The sequence below is a fragment of the Nothobranchius furzeri genome, chromosome 7 (assembly GCF_043380555.1).
Source record: "Nothobranchius furzeri strain GRZ-AD chromosome 7, NfurGRZ-RIMD1, whole genome shotgun sequence".
In the NCBI taxonomy this organism is placed as follows: domain Eukaryota; kingdom Metazoa; phylum Chordata; class Actinopteri; order Cyprinodontiformes; family Nothobranchiidae; genus Nothobranchius; species Nothobranchius furzeri.
In genome coordinates this window covers 71,865,501-71,885,075 of record NC_091747.1, presented here as the reverse complement: position 1 = coordinate 71,885,075, position 19,575 = coordinate 71,865,501, and the positions used below count along the sequence as shown (strand labels likewise).

General features: G+C 46.9%; 1 protein-coding gene across 2 annotated transcripts in view; it reads right to left on the bottom strand.

Annotated features, from left to right (window-relative positions):
* vps54 (VPS54 subunit of GARP complex) overlaps positions 1-19,575 on the bottom strand; it is a 39,286-nt gene that overhangs the window by 6,856 nt on the left and 12,855 nt on the right. For both annotated transcript variants that reach the window (XM_054751747.2, XM_054751748.2), the window contains exons 5-18: positions 17,497-17,531; positions 15,494-15,622; positions 15,033-15,418; positions 11,022-11,148; positions 9,996-10,103; positions 9,864-9,919; positions 8,758-8,854; positions 5,743-6,071; positions 5,542-5,671; positions 5,260-5,441; positions 4,912-5,024; positions 2,831-2,894; positions 2,593-2,698; positions 2,258-2,345 (exon numbers count right to left, since the gene is read on the bottom strand). In XM_054751747.2, coding sequence (XP_054607722.2) covers positions 2,258-2,345; positions 2,593-2,698; positions 2,831-2,894; positions 4,912-5,024; positions 5,260-5,441; positions 5,542-5,671; positions 5,743-6,071; positions 8,758-8,854; positions 9,864-9,919; positions 9,996-10,103; positions 11,022-11,148; positions 15,033-15,418; positions 15,494-15,622; positions 17,497-17,531 — 1,950 coding nt within the window. The remainder of the gene's footprint in view (positions 1-2,257; positions 2,346-2,592; positions 2,699-2,830; positions 2,895-4,911; positions 5,025-5,259; positions 5,442-5,541; positions 5,672-5,742; positions 6,072-8,757; positions 8,855-9,863; positions 9,920-9,995; positions 10,104-11,021; positions 11,149-15,032; positions 15,419-15,493; positions 15,623-17,496; positions 17,532-19,575) is intronic.

The window sequence follows — 19,575 nt, the reverse complement described above, 5'->3', positions numbered from 1 at the left end:
TTCACACAGCAGGGAAAAGTTCCAGATGTCTGATGGCGGCGGGGGGTGGGGTGGGGGGGAGAATCGGACTCATGTTAAGAAGAAGAAGAAGAAGAAGAAAATATCATTTCTATAGCGCCTCTCAAGATAAAAATCATGAGGCGCTTAAGCATAATTCTGCGCACACGAAGACGCATAAGAGACCTGGATGATGAAGCTCAATGGTTAAAGGAATCACTGAAGCGGTGTGAAGCGGTGTGAAGCGCTCCGTCGCGACTCTAGGCGGTACCGTAGGAGGCGAGCTCCCGTGGTTCGCCGCATGCTACAGCAGCGGGCTATATAGGTGCGCACAGCGTCCCCCGGTCCCCTCCTCCTCCCTCTTGTCCGGAACTTTACCTCACTAGTCTGAAGCAGCCAACCTGTCCGTAACAAGTCCGGACCTGTTACTAGGGGCTTCGTCCGGATAAATTCCGGAACACGTTATCCGGATGTTTGTATTCAGACAGAAAGGTCTTACGGACAGATTCCGGAACATTTCCGTTTTTCATGGCCTGTCTGAAGGGGGCTTTAGAGATAGGGTGAGAAGCTCGGACATCCGGGAGGAGCTCCTTCACATCGAGAGGAGCCAGTTGAGGTGGCTCGGACATCGGATTAGGATGCCTCCCTGGGGAGGTCATCAGGGCACGTCCAACTGGGAGGAGACATGTCCACCCAGGACACGATGGAGAGACTATGTCTCTTGCTTGACTTGGGCCAGCTCTTGCAGGGAGGAGCTGGCCCAAGAATCTGGGGAGTGGAAGTCTGGGCCTCTCTGCTTAGGCTGCTGCCCTCAAGACCCAACTCCGGATACGCTGAAGAGAACGGATGGTTGGATGTATAAACATATATAGTGTGGACACACTGTGGGGACATTTTGCTGGTTGATAATGGCTAAGCACCCTAAAACTTGGCTTTAGAGGTATGATGTGAATTAACTTTTAGTTTAGATTAGTTTAGGTTAGGAACAGAACCACGTTAAGAAGCCTAAGTCGCGCCCATCTATTTCCGGACCACGGGTCCCTAGAAGAACAAAAACATTAACACAAGCCAACGCTGGTTATGTTCCATGGATTTCACATGTGATGTCCGTGAATTTTAAAGACGCATTTTGATACCAAGAAAGAGCTTATTTTCAAATGGAGGAAACGTTATTTTAGGATTTGTGTGAAAATAAGTCCAGGACTACGAATGCGTCATCGAACCAGACACGGAGAAAAACAGAGGGAAAAGGGCTGTAAGTTCAGCAAACTTCAAACCCTTCCTTCAGCAGGAAAGAACCATCATAAAGCTGGCCATGTGGTAAGTAGCAGCTATGCTAGGGGAGAGGAGATTATGTCATCTATGTGACGTTCCGATGTCTGATTTGTAGTCATGCTAGGAATTACAAACGTTTACAAGCTGATAAATCTCGAAGTACGTGAGTGGCGTGGTCGAAACGCACATTTTAGTTTTCATTTAAACTGAAGTACAACATACGTGTCACCCAGGGTCTAGGGCACAACGAATTAGAAAACAGCTTTTAGCTACGTTGACTTGCATTCATTTTTTTCGTTCTTCCGGGGACCCACGAGCCAACCGGAGGGGGAGGAGACTTAGGCTTGGTTTATGCTTGACGCATTCACTTTCCGCGCGGTGATGCGGCTCGCGGATGGAACGCGCCTCACAACTCGCAGCGTTTATGGTTCGTGCGGCTCGTCTCTGCGGCGAGCCTATATTCTCCCAAACTGCAGGGGGCAGCATGGAGCTCTACGGCACGCATCCAACACTACACCATAGTAGAAGTAGAAATTACTGTTTACAACATGGCATTCCAGCATTTTTAACAGCGTCCTCGTCTTTTCCGACAGTGCGAGCTATTTCTCTCCAAGAATTATTAACAACATGTTGATCACGGTGATCTCTGAGAGCTGAATCATACAAATGTCTGTATTTACGAACCTCTGCCATACTAGTTCTTGCCGGTCCGCCATGTTTTTCCGCGTCCGACCGTCCGCGTGGTTAGAAAATTTCCTAGGTGCTTGTTGCGGAAAGTTTGGGCCGTGCGGAGACGCGTAGTTGTTTAAATGACGCTACTTTTACCCGCGGAGCCGTGCGGACCTCGCGGACGCGTCAAGCATAAACCAACCTTTAGGCTCCCTATTGCCAAGGGTAGGGTTAGGCATAGAGGAGTTACTAAAATGAATGGAAGTCACTGGAGGTCCATGCAAACATAAATACAAGTGTGTGTGTGTGTGTGTACCCAGGTTTTTTGTAGTGATGGTCTTGAGGCCGACCACCTGCAGAGCTCCGGCTCCCAGAACCAGCTGACAGCTGCGAGAGTTGAAGTGCTGCAGGAAACACAATAATTTAATGACCTGCTGGAGTCAAAGAAACTCCGTGTTTACAAATTCAAACAGAACAAATCTATAAAAAAATAAAACAACAACAGGAGAACGAGGCGTTAACAACAGAAGGTCACGTTTAGAGTGTCTACATGCTAAACAGCTGCTGCAGCTCTCGAGCAGACTCGGATCAGTCAGAACCGCCTCAACTCGGCTTCACACACTCTGGGCTCTGGTGGGGTGGGTGTCTTACCTTTAGGAGGTCGGACAAGCGCGTTAACATGTCCGTAGCGATGGACGGGATGTCATTCACACAGTGACAGTATTCCAGAAAGATCCGGATCAGCAGCAGAACCGTCCTGAAGAAACCAAGGACACTCGTGTGTAACAGCTAACTGTAGCCAATGTTGGTTTCATTATGAAACTAGTTTCCCTGTGATGGTTTCTTTCTTTAGAAGCACATGCACATAGGAGAGAGGGGGAGCGCCTACCCAACAACAGCATACTTCTGCCCACTGACCAGCAGAAACTCTGCAGGTTTTCTGTCATCCGGACCTGCAGGAGGAAACACTGCGTTAGAATCAGAATCAGCTTTAGTGTCAAGTAGGTGAGTGAGACTCATGTGAGCAGTGTGTGTGTGTGTGTGTGTGTGTTTATGTGTGTGTGCATTAGGGCTGTCGCGGTAACCGCAAAAATGAAATATCGCAATATGAAGAAGCCCACCGCGCTGCAACATGCGCCACCACGATTACTGAACTTGGTTCAACTCATTGATGCATGTTGAGAAGGATGGCTGCACTGGTATCAAAACGAAACGTTACTTCGCTCCTGTGGGAGCACTTTGGCTTTCAGTACGTCAGCTGCTGCGCAGCCAGAGTCCTTGGCCGAGACAGAGCTGCCTCCAGCGGCAAAAAATAAATAAATAAACGCTCGGAGACCTCCTGAAGTCCCGGACAAGCACTGCTTCTGCAACCGTCCTGAAGAGAGTTTGAGCCGAGCTGGAGCTCACTCGCTACCTGCAGGAGGAATGCATTCACCCTAAAGAAACCCCCCTGACATGGTGGAGCAACAACCGGGAGAGATTCCCTTTGCTCGCCAGAGTCGCACGCAAGTACGTGTGTGTTAGTGCAACGAGCGCACCATCCGAGAGGGTTTTCAGTGTTGCTGGAAATGTTGCCACCCCTCTCAGATCCTCTCTCAAACCGTATATGGTTAACATGCTGGTTTTCCTTGTGGGTAACAAGGACGTGACCGAGCTATAAATCACCGTCATTCGTGTGTGTGAAAGTGAAATGATAGTGCCCCGCGCCCGGTACATGTAATTTTTTATGCTTGATTTTAAACAACTAAACAAAATGGGGACTTGTTTCTTATGTGTTAGATGCTGCAGCCAAATTTGCATTTAAAAGTTTAACCTTCTCCTGAATTTTGTTGTTTTTAAGTTCAGTCGGACTCCGACTGTCGGAGAAACAAACGTTACTGCGATCTGTGTTGTTACTGCCCTTTGATCTGCATTCGGTAAAGTGTTATTAAAGAAGGCACGGCAATTTTGAACCTTTTTTAAATGTGTAAACATTATGTTTAGATAGTACTACAATAAAAAAAAGTACTGCAATAATATCGCACACCGCAATATTAAGCAACCCTGAATCACCGCAGGGGGAATTCCTCAACTGCGACAGCCCTAGTGTGTGTGTGTGTGTGCATCAATTAGGACATTTTGCTGGTCCTCACTTTAGTCCAGTTTTTCAGAGCTCTACTCGTTAGTTTTAGAGGTGTGGTGTGAATTAAGTTTTAGTTAGGGTTAAGATATGATCCCCAGTGAGTCGTGGTGGATGGCTGCTTATACTGCGCACACACACACACACACACACACACACACACACACACACACACACACACACACACACACACACACACACACACACACACACACACACACACACACACACACACTATTTACCAACTAGTGTTTCTATGGTTACATTGTGATTTCTTAGTAAATATTCTATTTGGTGAGAGATAAACATTATTGTATTTATCCTAGTGAATCTATAATTAAACAGGTAAACTAGTAGTAGCACATTCAAAGTCACAGAGAGTAAAGTGTTATTATCAGGAGAGGGAGAATGTTTAAGTGGTTAGCAGCAGTGTGCTAGCAGAGGCCACCACAGCTCAGAGTCTCGTTAAAGACACACAAAGGAACACTGATAGGATGTAGCATCTACAGACTATGCTAACTTCTACTCAGAATACCATCACAATTTAAATGATTGCTGCTTGACCAACACTGCTGGCTCAAGAAGCTCCCAAGTTCCCAAAATGCAATGCATGGAGCAAAACAACTGTAATATTCACTGAGACAAGAGAGCACCTACACTTAAGCAAAGCTAAACCAACCTGGTAAATAGGAACTACGGAATACCAGAGTTCCACTAGAACTAAAACTAACAGAAGTGTTTCGCTGCAGCCAAAATACACCAATTATGTTATAATTATGAAACGGTGCTAACTCCAGTGTGAGACTACACCATGTGTGCTCAAAGGACAACAACCCCAGACGTGACCTGACCTGAGTTTTTGCGCTCTGGTAGTGTTATTCTGCCGTCAGCGATGGAGTTCACTAGGTCCTGGAACTCGGCTGGAACCTCTGCCTGCTTCCAGCGCTCGTTATCCAGAAGAAGCCTGCAGGGAAACGAGATCAGGATGAACGGATCCACCAGGGAACAGTAGCTTCAATGAGCAGGACGCGGTCATCAAGGTTTTGCCGAAGAATAAAGATATGCATCTTTAAAAAACACCTGCTGTCTGTTCGACACACACGACCCAAAAACAGCTGCTTCCCAAACAAACTTCATCCTAAACTTCCATCGTCTGACAGCCAGTCTGACCTGGAGGTAAACAAGCTTCTGACTCATACCCAAGTTTGTTTTTGCGTTCTTCGTGGAAGCGGTGAACGAATCGGTTCGCTTGGCTCTGCAGCGCCCCCCTCAGGGAGACGCTTCGCCTGTTGCACACTTCCTCCGTGTCTCTGGCAAAGGCCTCCACCGCCTGGGAGAGACTCACAAACTCTGCTGAGCTCAGACGCTCCAGGGAGCCGTCCTGTCGGAGGAGACAGATTTTAGAGACATTAAACGAAACCTAAACCACTTACATCCCCCTGCCCTAAACCGTGGGACGTAAACACAGCGGCGTGCGCCACCTTGGCTCTGGCTGTGAGAACTTTAACGCAGCGGTCGTGGCTGACGTCAGAGGCCATGTACAGCAGCTCCTGGATGTTGTGGATCACACGGTTCAGCTCCGGCTCAGTAGGCATCATGTTCTCACTGGACCTGAACAGGAACACGGACTCTGGTAACTCTGGTTAATTGACAGCCATGTTTCTAAATGTTGTGAGACCTACAAGAAGTTCTGTTCTGGGATGGTAGAACCCTCTGAGGCAGCGGGACTGTCAGCGGTCTCGATGACGCCCGGCTGCATTCTGGAGCTCACGGTGGATCTTGGATCCTGGACGCACAGCTGTGAATCCTGCTGCCGGACTTCATTCAGCGCATCGCTGATGAACAGACCTTCGTGGGTCAGGTAAGCCAGCTCAGCCTGCCCCTGCGTGAGCGCTGGGCCCTGGGGGGCCTCTAAAACCGAAGCCCTTGAACTGGACTCGGCAAGGAGCAGATTCTTCTGGTTTGAGGCAAGAACCTCCAGAACAACGTTCCTGATCACGTTCAAAGTGGCCTAGCAGACAAACAGAAGAGACTTTCATGTATTCATCAGCCTTTAAATGAATGTTTCTTACCTTCTGCACTGCAACTGCTCAGTCTTTAACTTTGCATTTTTATTTTATTCTTACAACTAGTTTGTATTTTATTTCTCGTCGTCTTCCTCCGCTTATCCGGGTCTGGGTCGCGGGGGCAGCATCCCAACTAGGGAGCTCCAGACCGTCCTCTCCCCGGCCACCTCCACCAGCTCCTCCGGCAGGACCCCAAGGCGTTCCCGGACCAGATTGGAGATGTAACCTCTCCAACGTGTCCTGGGTTGACCCGGGGGCCTCCTGCTTGCAGGACATGCCCGAAACACCTCCCCAGGGAGGCATCCTGACCAGATGCCCAAACCACCTCAACTGGCTCCTTCCAATCCGGAGGAGCAGCGGTTCTACTCCGAGTCCCTCCCGAATGTCCGAGCGCCTCACCCTATCTCTAAGGCTGAGCCCGGCCACCCTACGGAGGAAACTCATTTCGGCCGCTTGTATCCGCGATCTCGTTCTTTCGGTCATTACCCAAAGCTCAAGACCATAGGTGAGGGTAGGAACGTAGATCGACCGGTACATCGAGAGCTTCGCCTTATGACTCAGCTCTCTTCACCACGACAGATCGGTTCGGCGTCCGCATCACTGCAGACGCCGAACCGATCCGCCTGTCCATCTCCCGATCCCTCCTACCCTCACTCGTGAACAAGACCCCGAGATACTTAAACTCCTCCACTTGAGAGTGGAGGAGTTTAAGTATCTCGGGGTCTTTTATTTCTGACTTCAAAATCTGCCGTTTCATGCTGTCACATTGATTTTAATGTTCTTGCTTCTGGAAAGCACATTGAATTGCCTGTGTGTGAAATGCGCTACACATATACGGTTAAACTCTGATGTTAGCCCAGGCGTGTATAGGGGGAGTAGAGGGAGGTAAAGACGGCTCTCCCTTGCCCTGCCTCCATCTAAAAGGCTAGCTTATCTCTGTAGTTATGCTGCTATAGGCTTAAGCCTGATTCATGCTTCTCCGTCTGCGTCAGTGCGGAGACACGCAACGCCATTATCCATCCTTGCGTAGGGCTCCGGCAGGCACGCAAGTACGTACGGAGTCGAGCTCTCTTTATTAAACATCCGTCGAACGAAATGGATTACGAAAGCTTGTGATTGGTCAGGACGCCGCTGTTTACAGCTCCGCCTTTGCGCCTTCAAAAACATAAAGAGAGCTGAGGATAACTAGCGGCAGACACGGAGAAGCTTGAAGAATACCTCGCGAAAAAACTCTAAAAACATGAATGTTTAATTCCCCGTGACTGGAGGAGTGAAAAGATGCACAGCAAGCGTTTTATTTGTGGACGGAAATGACAGGAAACGTGGGTTTAGAGGTGGCGAGCGCATGAAGAGGTGGAGGAGAATGAGAGACAAATCTGTCTGTGTTAAAAAGTCTCTTATATACACAAAAAACACAATATAAACACACTATCTTGGACCGATACATGACAGGATACCACAGAACAGCGCTACGCCCTCTGTTGTCCTGCCGGGCAATTGCTTTGCAACACTCTCCAGGAGACGGAGAAGTAAAAGAGCAAAACGCTTCCATCTATCCGTGCGTGTCTGTCCCTTGCGGAGCTGACGGAGAAGCATAAACCAGGCTTTAGACTGCTGGACCACTTTCCACACTCTACTACTTTCTTCTACAATCTGCTCTTTAACTGTATTATTTCCTACCATTTCAGCTGTTAATTTTATTTTCTCTCCAAGTGTCTTGCTGCTACCCGTGACCCGACTCCAGATAAGTGGCTGAAAATGGATGGATGAATTATAATCCTGTAGGGATTAGAACAACTTAAAGAAGCTTCCGTCTGTCAGTAGAAACGCCGTGTGGTTAAATCTGGAACTGGATCTTAAGTGGACTGGAGTAGAGGATATTAATAAAAGGAGTGAACAAGGCTCTCTCTTTGAGACAAAGGGAATTTCTGCTTAAATGACTTCCAACTATTCTATTACATTTATTCTTTACTTTTATTTTTGCTCTGCTGTGTTTTTATTCTCGATCAGGTGTCGCTGATGTTAAATTTAGACAAAATTCTGTTCATAATATTTTAAATACGTTCATAAATGTAAAAGCTGAAATCTCCAGCTCAAAATTTTTATTTTACTATTTTCCCTCCTTTTGTTTCAGTATTTTACGGCCCTTTGGTGGGACAAGGCGGGACTTGGGCATTTTCAACACATCGCCTGTGTGGTGGCTGTGGTTGGCACTAAATGCACCATGAACTATTACCGTGTGTTTCTCAGCAAACACTGTTACTTTTATATATATCCTCATGTTGTTGGTGCAGGGATATTTTGGCCTTGTTGTATTTTTGTGTCCCCTTTTTTCTCTCTCTTGATATCATTTATTGTTTATTTGTGTGAACCCCCTCCCCCCTTCTCTCTCCCCCTTTCCCTTACACTTCTGCCTTTGTGTCCGTTGGGATTTTAAACGACCAAAATATTTCTAAAAAATTAAGTTTCGGCGTCAGGAGCGATAACACTCCACCTGTGAGAGTGAAACTGCGAGGTTCGTCTTCGACATTCAGACATCAGTTCTGATTGGTTCCCAGCTGGACAGGACACGGTAAAAAAAAGAAAAAAAGTAAAGCTGAACTTGATCTTGTAGCAGACAGGTGGTCTCACCTTGATTCTCTGCAGGAAGAGAAGGAAACACTCAAAGATGGTTTTCAGCAGCTCAAACCACTGAGGAAAGGTCATCAGACGCATCTGGTCGGCCAGCCTTTAACACATCATGATCAACACAAGACAGGTGCGTTTGAACAAGATACAACTAGACCTGACTCAATAACAGTTGCTTCACGCCGGGGACACACCGGTCGCGGAAGCGCCGCGAAAATGGGACCGCCTTCATTCGGCGCCCTTGTTAAGCTATTCTATAGACCACATGGGCCGCCGAAGCGCCGCGAATCGCCTCGCGCCGGCGCTCCAGCCCGCGCCGTGCAGCGATCTTTTCGACGTCTGCTCTATTTTTTCGCGAGCTGCGGGTGGACTGCGTCAATTCTGGCAGGAAGTCAAACCTAGACATAAGAGGCAGGCCGGTAAATTTAACAAAATAAAGCATTTCAAAATAAAATTCCGCAATAGTCAAATGTGTTCGTAATCAGACACTGCAGAAAAACCACACGAACACACACACACACATCGAACTTGTGTGCGTGTGTGAGCACGTGAAGGGGGTGTGGTTTTGGGTGTATTTTTTCCGGAGCAAACAGGACAGAGAGGCAGAAAGTCGAGGTAAGCAGTTAAGATGGATGACTTTAAATTAATTATGGAAGTTGAGAAACACAAGGAGCTGTACGACCCCCGAAAAACACGATTATTTACGTACCCATTTCAGAAGAAACTGCTAGGATACAGCTGCAGAATTGGAGCGGGTTCCAAGAGATTCAACTGGCAGAAACAACTCATACCATAGGTTCACACACACACACACACACACACACACACACACACACACACACACACACACACACACACGCACGCACGCACGCACGCACGCACACGCACGTACTAACACTCAAACGTAGAGGAAAAGAGCTGAGAAAAGGCAGAGAGGAAATGGAGGACACCAAGTGTTTAAAAGAAAAACTACAGCTGAGCCGAGGCGCGCCTCGACCGGGGCGCGTCTGATCTGAACTGAGGAGCGGCGAGCAGCGGCCGAATTTCGTGAGCGATTCGCTTCTCGGCGCTTAATCCTCAAAACTTTAAAAAGAAAAGATTTTACTTACTTTGTGATCACTTCAGTATCAATTTGTTCTATGTCCATCAAGCTGTCAGCCACACACTGTAAAACGGGAGGAGAAACAACCACTCATCCTGTGTAGTTTAGACACAAAGGCCGTCGTTTAAGCTGTAGCTACCTGTGCTACGATTGCCTTAGCAGCTATGATCATCTCATCACTGTAGATATCCAGAAAGTCCAGCTTCCTCTGGCGCAGCAGACCGAACACCAGCGACTCCAGACGCTCCTTCAGACATAATAAAACTAGGACTTTGTCACAATGACCTAGTTAACCATTAAACAGTCATATTCTTTTTAAGTTTTGCATTGCTTTGTTGTCCACTTCTTGACAGCAGGGCTGTAGCGATGTAACAAAGTCATGTGGGTCGGAACCGCAGGCAAACAGCTGGCATAGGAGAGCAAAATGTCCATTTATTTTATATCTTTACAAGCTTTTATTTCTCTTACCAGCTATTAACTCGGATGTGCAGAAGGTGTCAAATAAACAGTGTGTGTGTGTGTGTGTGTGTGTGTGTGTGTGTGTGTGTGTGTGTGTGTGTGTGCAACAAATGCGACTGGTGTGTTTTCCCCTCATTCTGCCATTCCTACAAACCACATGAGTTTAGCCTTCAGGAGACAGGAAGTGTGTTTCACCCATAAGGCATGACAAAATAAAAGCAGGGTTTCCCCCAGAAAATGAGTAAAGTCTGGCGCTTCAGCCGGTGTGGGGGGGGGAAGGGTTGCGCGCTCCGTCCCGCAGCGCTCCTCTGTGGGGTGGGGGTGGGGTGGTTGCACACGTTCTGCTGCCGTTTCTCACCAGTATCAGCTGATAGAGAGCTCTAGTTTCGTTGCTCCGTTCGTGTCAGCGGACATGGTGGTCGGGGAGGGGGGGCGGGGCATGACGCTGAGCCTGACGGGTTATAAGGCGCCGGGAGAAACCCTGTAAAAGCGTGCTTGTAATGGTAAAGTGGCTAAATATGTATGGCTTTTGTCAAATAAAATACCTTTTTGTGATGGTTTTGAGCCAACTTTAAGTTTGATTAATTGCACGGCCTTTTGTAAATCAGAACAACACATCCTACTCTGTGGTGACACCCGTGTGAAGATGTTGGGTTTCTTGCTAGGAAATAATGATATAAATATGAGACAGCAAGGCTTTACAGACCTTCTCCAGCACCTGCGGCTCCTCCTTCAGATTCCGGCTTAGATTGGTGCAAGCGTACATGCTGAACTCCTCAACCATCATCTTATCAATCAGCTTCTCCAGCTCACACAGCTGGGAGCCCAGATGTCTGCAAGACAAGGCACGTGCACACACACACACACACACACACACACACACACACACACACACCAGTCTGGATGTCTGACAGCTGCAGCAGCTTTTACTCTGATCACTGAAAGCAGACATGAGGACACGAAGACATGAGGACATGAAGACATGAAGACAGGAGGACATGAAGACTTGAAGACACAAAGACACGAAGACATGAGGACATGCAGACATGAAGACAGGACATGAAGGCAAGAGGACACGAGGACATGAAGACACGAGGACACAAGGACATGAAGACATGAGGACACGAGGACACGAAGACAGGAGGACATGAAGACTTGAAGACACAAAGACACGAAGACATGAGGACATGCAGACATGAAGACAGGACATGAAGGCACGAGGACACGAGGACATGAAGACACGAGGACACAAGGACATGAAGACAGGAGGACACGAGGACACGAAGACAGGAGGACATGAAGAAATGAAGACATGAGGACATGAAGACACGAAGACACGAGGACACAAAGACACGAGGACATGAAGACACAAAGACATGAAGACAAGAGAACATGAGGACATGAAGACATGAAGACATGAGGTCATGAAGCAGGCGCGCAGATAGGGTGGGGGACGGGGGGGATCTGTGTCCCCCAGATTCAGATCGACCCCAAATCGTCCCCCCAACTAAGGCCAGAAAGAAACAAAATCGGAGGTTAAGCGCTAGAAGCTCCTTTTTCCAATTAAATTGAATGCAGCATGGCGTAAACAAACACCGACTCCAGAGGCGCCTAAGTGGTTGCTGCTAGGACGCAGGATGAAGCGAAAAAGGCGAGCAACGATTACTGCGTAGTTAAAAAAGACCAACAGTGTAAGTAGGCGGGACCGATCTGTCTGTTTATGCGTGTTGGTTCTAGTTTCAGTACGTTGTTGTCAGTGTTGGGACTTACTCGTTATAAGTGCCAAAGCCTCATTGCTGACTTTAACAAGTCTCATCTACAAATATGATCCCTCATGAAGTTACTACTTTACACCAGAAGATAGTGGAGATGTGGAACCTTCAGGCTGAGCAAAGTTTTGGAGTTTTTAGAGCTTGAAAAATGCCTCCCGCCGAGAGGCTCCCAGTCGGGGAGAGGAGGAGATGTGCGCGGCATGAAGAGCACAAATATGAGATAAAACGTATAATTGCCGGCAGGTCTGGTCTTCGTTGGCTGATCACTTTGTCTGCTAATGACTGACTCTGATTATGAAGCAGAATATTGACTCTGATGAAGTAATTCACTCATCCAGCCGGGACGATTGACGCTGCTGCAGCATCAGACAGCTGGTGCTGCACGAGAGGTGTGTGGAGTTTACAAGCTCCAAACGTTGGGTTTGATGTTGGTTTAGCCTTCTCTGGGACGTGATGGATGTAGAAACGATGGTAAAAACACCGCAAACGTAACAGACGTAGCGACAATGTAAAAAAAAGCCGTAAAAAGAGGCAGATGCCGATGTGTTATGTATGAAAGTCAAGTGTGCCACATAATCATAAAAAGGTACAATATAACATTTTAAAAGAGATTTATATATTTATATATAAATAAAAACTTTCCAAATATAATGAAAATTTCTAAATAACGTAAAAATACGAAGGAACATCTGTTGATCAGGCTGAAAAGTTTGGGAACCACTGCTCTAAGTGACAAGTGAATAATGTTTTTTAAATATATTTTATGTGCAGTTTTTTAGGGTTTTTATGTTTTCTGTAAAGATCGGTATGCTGAAAATCGGTTAATGTTTTGCATAAAGCATCAGGTTTTGGTTAGTAATTGATTGGAAGAATTAATGAATGACTGAATTAAATAGTGGGGCGCCTCTGTCAGTGCGCCCCAGAGCAACTGTGGCTACATCGTAGCTCATCACCATCAGTGTGTGAATGGATGAATGATACACTGTAGTGTAAAGCGCTTTGGAGTCCTTACTCTGAGAGGCGCTATACAGGTGTGGATCATTTATCATTTATAGTGTTGATCAGGCAGAGCTTTGTTGCCAGCGTTCCGCTGCATAATGACTTCAAACACGTGTATAAAAGTGTTCGTTTTTACGTAAACCGTTGGATGAAATTACACAAACGGACTGAGCTCTAGTAAGGCGCTTGCAATAGTTTGTGTATGTGTACGTGTATGTGCGTGTGCGTGTGCGTGTGCGTGTGTGTGCGTGTGTGTGTGTGTGTGTGTGTGTTTGGGGGAGGGTACATTGGAACTTTGTCTCCCCCCAGTTTCAAAATCCTATCTGCGCCCCTGACATGAAGACATGAGGACATGAGGACACAAAGACATGAGGACATGAGGACACAAAGACATGAGGACATGAAGACAGGAGGACATGAAGACATGAGGACATGAAGACACGAAGACATGAAGACAGGAGGACATGAGAACATGAGGACATGAAGACATGAGGACACGAAGACAGGAGGACATGAAGACAGGAGGACATGAAGACATGAGGACACGAGGACACGAAGACACGAAGACATGACGACATGAGGACATGACGACATGAGGACATGAAGACATGAGGACATGAAGACATGAGGACATGAAGACAGGAGGACATGAAGACAGGAGGACACGAAGACATGAGGACATGAAGACATGAGGACAGGAAGACATGAGGACACGAAGACATGAGGACACAAAGACATGAGGACATGAGGACACAAAGACATGAGGACACAAAGACATGAGGACATGAAGACAGGAGGACATGAAGACATGAGGACATGAAGACACGAAGACATGAAGACAGGAGGACACAAAGACATGAGGACATGAAGACAGGAGGACATGAAGACATGAGGACATGAAGACACGAAGACATGAAGACAGGAGGACATGAGAACATGAGGACATGAAGACATGAGGACACGAAGACAGGAGGACATGAAGACAGGAGGACATGAAGACATGAGGACACGAAGACACGAAGACATGAAGACAGGAGGACATGAGAACATGAGGACATGAAGACATGAGGACACGAAGACAGGAGGACATGAAGACAGGAGGACATGAAGACATGAGGACACGAAGACACGAAGACATGACGACATGAGGACATGACGACATGAGGACATGAAGACATGAGGACATGAAGACATGAGGACATGAAGACAGGAGGACATGAAGACAGGAGGACACGAAGACATGAGGACATGAAGACATGAGGACAGGAAGACATGAGGACATGAAGACATGAGGACACGAAGACATGAGGACACGAAGACAGGAGGACATGAAGACATGAGGACAGGAAGACATGAGGACACGAAGACATGAGGACAGGAAGACATGAGGACACGAAGACATGAGGACACGAAGACAGGAGGACACGAAGACAGGAGGACACGAAGACATGAGGACAGGAGGACATGAAGACAGGAGGACACGAAGACATGAGGACATGAAGACATGAGGACAGGAGGACATGAAGACATGAGGACATGAAGACATGAGGACATGAGGACATGAAGACATGAGGACACGAAGACATGAGGACATGAAGACAGGAGGACACGAAGACATGAGGACACGAAGACATGAGGACATGAAGACATCAGGACAGGAGGACATGAAGACAGGAGGACACGAAGACATGAGGACAGGAGGACATGAAGACAGGAGGACATGAAGACATGCGGACATGAAGACATGAGGACAGGAAGACATGAGGACATGAAGACATGAGGACATGAGGACAGGAGGACATGAAGACTAGGCTTGCATCTGCTTGACCGAATCTTTTCAGTTTACAATCACACGAGACAATCATTAACATTACCACTGAACTGACGAGGGGAAAGTTGGATTTACAAAAAAAATCTGCAGTCAAGAACTCATAAGCTCCTCCCACCTGAAGCAGTGGACCCCCTGCAGCTCCTGCTGCAGCACCTCCTTTGTTGTGGCAATGAGCTCCAGCGCTCCGACGAACTCCAAGGTGGAGAGCAGCAGCTGAACGGTAGGCTGTGTCTGATGTACCGCCGCCATCAGTTTCAGCTTGTTGTGCAGCTTCACACAGTTGTTTCGAGTCAGAGCAGAGCGGAGGGCCCAGAGAGGCCCCTGGCACATGACCCGGTCTATGGCCACAGTCCGGCTCCGTAAAACAGCCACCGCCTTCTGCGTCTCCTGCAGACGGTCCTGCAGCTCGTGCTGAGAAGACATAGCGTGGAAAAACGCCTCCGAGCGAAGCGAAATCTGTTGAGCGATGCTGACCTCAACCACGTCCAGGTAGTGACTGAGCTGGGGGAGGACAATAAAACTTGTTACACGTTGATCCTCTCCACAATGATCTGCTGCTCGTTGCTGAAGGTTCACCTTCTCCTGCAGCAGTTTGGAGGAGGCTACATCTCTGCTCTTCCCGCCTGCACTGTGGAAGTGGGACCAGGGCAGCACCGAGTTGAAAGTCGCTGGGTCCTCCAAAGCAAAGTCCGGCTTCATAAAGACCTGAAAGGTAAGACAGACCTCAGTGAGTGGAGGGGACGCCGCTAAGCTTCACCAACATCGTTAACTTTGTAGATTTATTTTCCTAAAAGTGTTTTCTGGTTCACAGTTTTTCCAAAATAAAACTAGATTCGCTTCGTTTGGTTTTTCTTGTACAAATCTGACCTGCGGATAATAATTCTGCTTTCTGTAAAACAACTATACAAAACAATTAGAGACCAATAACGTAAACATTCAGATTCGGGACACAAAAACGTCCACATGTACTTTGTTTCTCTGTTGGGGTGCGTTAGCACCAAAGTCTAGCTTCTGCCAGCTCAAGCGTGGAGACGTCTTTGTCTCGGACGTTTCCGGTTCAGATTCTGCGTCAGGACAACAGAGCAGGTGTTTCTCAGTGTCAAGCAACCTCGCCTTGATGCCTTGGTCCCGTCTCGGTTGCAAGGGAGATGCGTCGTCAGGAACCGCCAGGGCGTGTTCCAATGTTCATCTGCTGCAGAGGTGTCCGTCCTCTGTTAGTCAGCCGTTTAGCCAACTGAACACCGATACACGGGAGGCGTCTTGTTGCCTTCTGGCGGTCAAAACGTCCCCAGTATACAGCGCACTATTTTCAACCGGATGGCGGATCAGGAGCCAGCAGCTAATTTGGGGTCAAATTTCCAGTTTAAATGTAAGTCGGCTAATTTTAGCGGTCGGGCCGATAACTAAAATGTTTTAGATCACCTGCTTATACTGAGCCAGGATCCTCTGGAGGGTTCTTCCTGTGAAAAGGGAGTTTTCCTCTCCACTGTTGCTACATGCTTGCTTAGGCCCTGTCCACACGTAGCCGGGGATCTGCCAAAACGTAGATATTTTTCTACGTTTTGGCCTGTCATCCACACGAAAACGGAGTTTTTTCACACGAAAACGGATCTTTTTAAAAACTCCGGCCAAAGTGAAGATCTGCGTTTTCTCCGTTTTGGGTGTCTGCGTGTGGACAGACAAAACCGGAGTTTTAAGGTCCGCAACGTCACTTTCCACGACAAAAAAATGCTGACATCACGTGTGCGACCTGTGTTTACACTAGCCGACAGCATGGATGCCCTCAGAGCTGCGCTCGCTTTATCAATTGTCCAAGCGCTTTTTGCTTGTTTGTTTTTGCAAGCGGAATTACTGCTCCTTGCGGAAGACCACAGACGAAGGACGAGGTTAAGAACGGGGGAAGTACTGCCGCCTACAGGTCTGGCATGTCCTTAACAACGTATTTATCCGGGTACGTGTGGACAGAGTTTGTTTTTTAAACGAGGTGGTGTGGATGCAAGTTTTTGGAGGGGCGGATATTCTTTAAAAAAACCCGGCTACGTGTGGACTAGGCCGTAGTATGAGGATTGCTGTAAAGACTCTGACACTAGTCAGTGACTCGATGCAATTTGCTGGGTTCCTTATATGGGAAACTTTTTCCTGATTGGCTTAATGAACTGACCTGTATTGGAGTGTTTACTGTGTGAGGTGCCGTGAGACGACTCGTCGTGATTTGGCGCTTTATAAATAAATTTGAATTGAATCCAAAGCAGTTATCTGTGGTTGGTTGCTGCAGCTTCGGTGGCTAGCAGGTAGTAACGTGCTCATTTAATTTAACCTATACACAATTTAAAAAGTAAAAGGCTCATTAAACATCTATACTGAAACTAACATGAATAAAATATAACATTGCCTTGCATGTCACCTGAAGCAGGTCTGTCCCACTGAACCGTTTTTTGTTTTTTTGACCCAGGACGGACACTGTCCTCGTGAGCAAGTGTCCCTGGCACTGAGAAACACCCGGTGTGTGGCGCTCTTCTGTGGGCGGTTCTGCCACCATCAGCGAAGAGCTCACCGAACAAAAGGAAAGAGGAGCTTACCTTGGGGACTTGATCCAGTTCAGATCTGGATTTATCTGCAGAAAAATAAAAAAAAGCTCAGACACCTGTCATGTGATCCGTTTCGTAAGATAACGCTTTCAGTACACCGAGACTGTAAAGCGTTGTGAATAAAAACAAAAGCAAAAGATGAGCACAAAGAAGGCGGTATCAGATTTGTCGTGTAGAACAAAGCAAACCCAGCTTCACAAGGCTGCCGTTTCATTAGAACGTGTGAGCGAAAGCGACGGCTGGGTTTACCAAACGCTCTCTGTAATAAAGCCGCAATGCCAAATTTGGAAAACAAACGAGCTTAATAAATATTTTTCATGCATCTTCACAACATTCTAACAAAGTATATCTATAAATATACCGGTGCTGGTCATAAAATTAAGAGTATCGTGACTAAATTGATTTATTTCCGTAAATCTATTCAAAAAGTTAAAATTTGATTTTAGATTCATTCATTACACACAGACTGATATATTTAAATTATTTGTTTCTTTTCATTTTGGTGATTATACCCGACAACTAATAGAATTCCCAAATTCTGTATCTCAGAATATTATAATATTGCGAAAAGGTTCAATTTTGCTGACCCCTGATGCCACACCAACTGTCTAACTCAAAACACCTGCAAAAGCCTTTAAATGGTCTCTCGGTCTAGTTCTGTAGGCTACACAATCATGGGGAAGACAGATGACTTAACAGTTGCCCAAAATACGACCACTGATACCTTCCACAAGGAGGGCAAGACACAAAAGGTCATCGCTAAAGAGGCTGGCTGTTCACAGAGCTCTGTGTCCAAGCACATCAGTAGAGAGGTGATGGGAAGGACAGGATGTGGTAGAAAAAAGTGTACAAGCAGTCGGGATAACTGCACCCTGGAGAGGATTGTGAAACAAAACCCATTCATAAATGTGGTGGAGATTCACAGAGTGGACTGCAGCTAGAGTCAGTGCTTCATGATGTATGAAGACCTGGGTTTCAGCTGTCGCCTTCCTTGTTTCAAGCCACTCTTGAACAAGAGACAGCATCAGAAGCATCTGACCTGGGCTAAAGACAAAACGGACTGGACTGCTGTTGAATGGTCTAAAGCAGTGTTTCCCAACCCTGGTCCTCAAGGCACACCATCCTGCATGTTTTCAATGTTGCCCTATGAAACACCAGTGTTTCCCTGCTGCCACACACCTGACTTAAATGGATGAGTGATTAACGGGCATCTGCAGCACTTGATGTCCTCTTGAGGAGGAAATGCAAGTCAGGTAAGCTGGAGCAAAGACATGGAAAACAGGTCAGTGCCCTGAGGACCAGGGTTGGGAAAAACTGGTCTAAAGTTATGTTCTCTGATGAAAGTAAAGCTTGCATTTCCTTAGGAAATCAAGCTCCCAGAGTCTGGAGGAAGAGAGGAGAGGCACAAAATCCACGTTGCTTGAGGTCCAGTGTAAAGTTTCTACAGTCAGTGATGGTTTGGGGTGCCATGTCATCTGCTGCTGGTGGTCCATTGTGTTTTCTGAGGTCCAAGGTCAACACAGCCGTCTACCAGGAAGTGTTAGAGCACTTCATGCTTCCTGCTGCTGACCAACCTTATGAAGATGCAGATTTCCTTTTCTAACAGGACTTGGCACCTGCACACAGTGCCAAAGCTACCAGTACCAGGTTAAGGACCATGGTATCCCTGCTCCTGATTGGCCAGCAAACCTGCCTGACCTTAACCCCATAGACAATCTATGTGGTAATGTGGAGAGGAAGATGCAACACGCCAGACCCAACAAGTCAGAAGAGCTGAAGGCCACTATCAGAACAACATGGGCTCTCATAACACCTGAGCAGTGCCACAGACTGATGGACTCCATGCCACGCCGCATTGCTGCAGTAATCAGACCAAAGGAGCCCCAACTAAATGAGTGCTGTACACGTTTATACTTTTTAGTTGGCAAACGTCCTTTTTTTTTGGAATTGACCTTAATTGATATTATAATATTCTGAGATACTGAATATGGGATTTTCATTACTTGTCAGTTATAATCAACATAAAAAAAATACATTTGAAATATATGTGTGTGTAATGAATTAATCTAA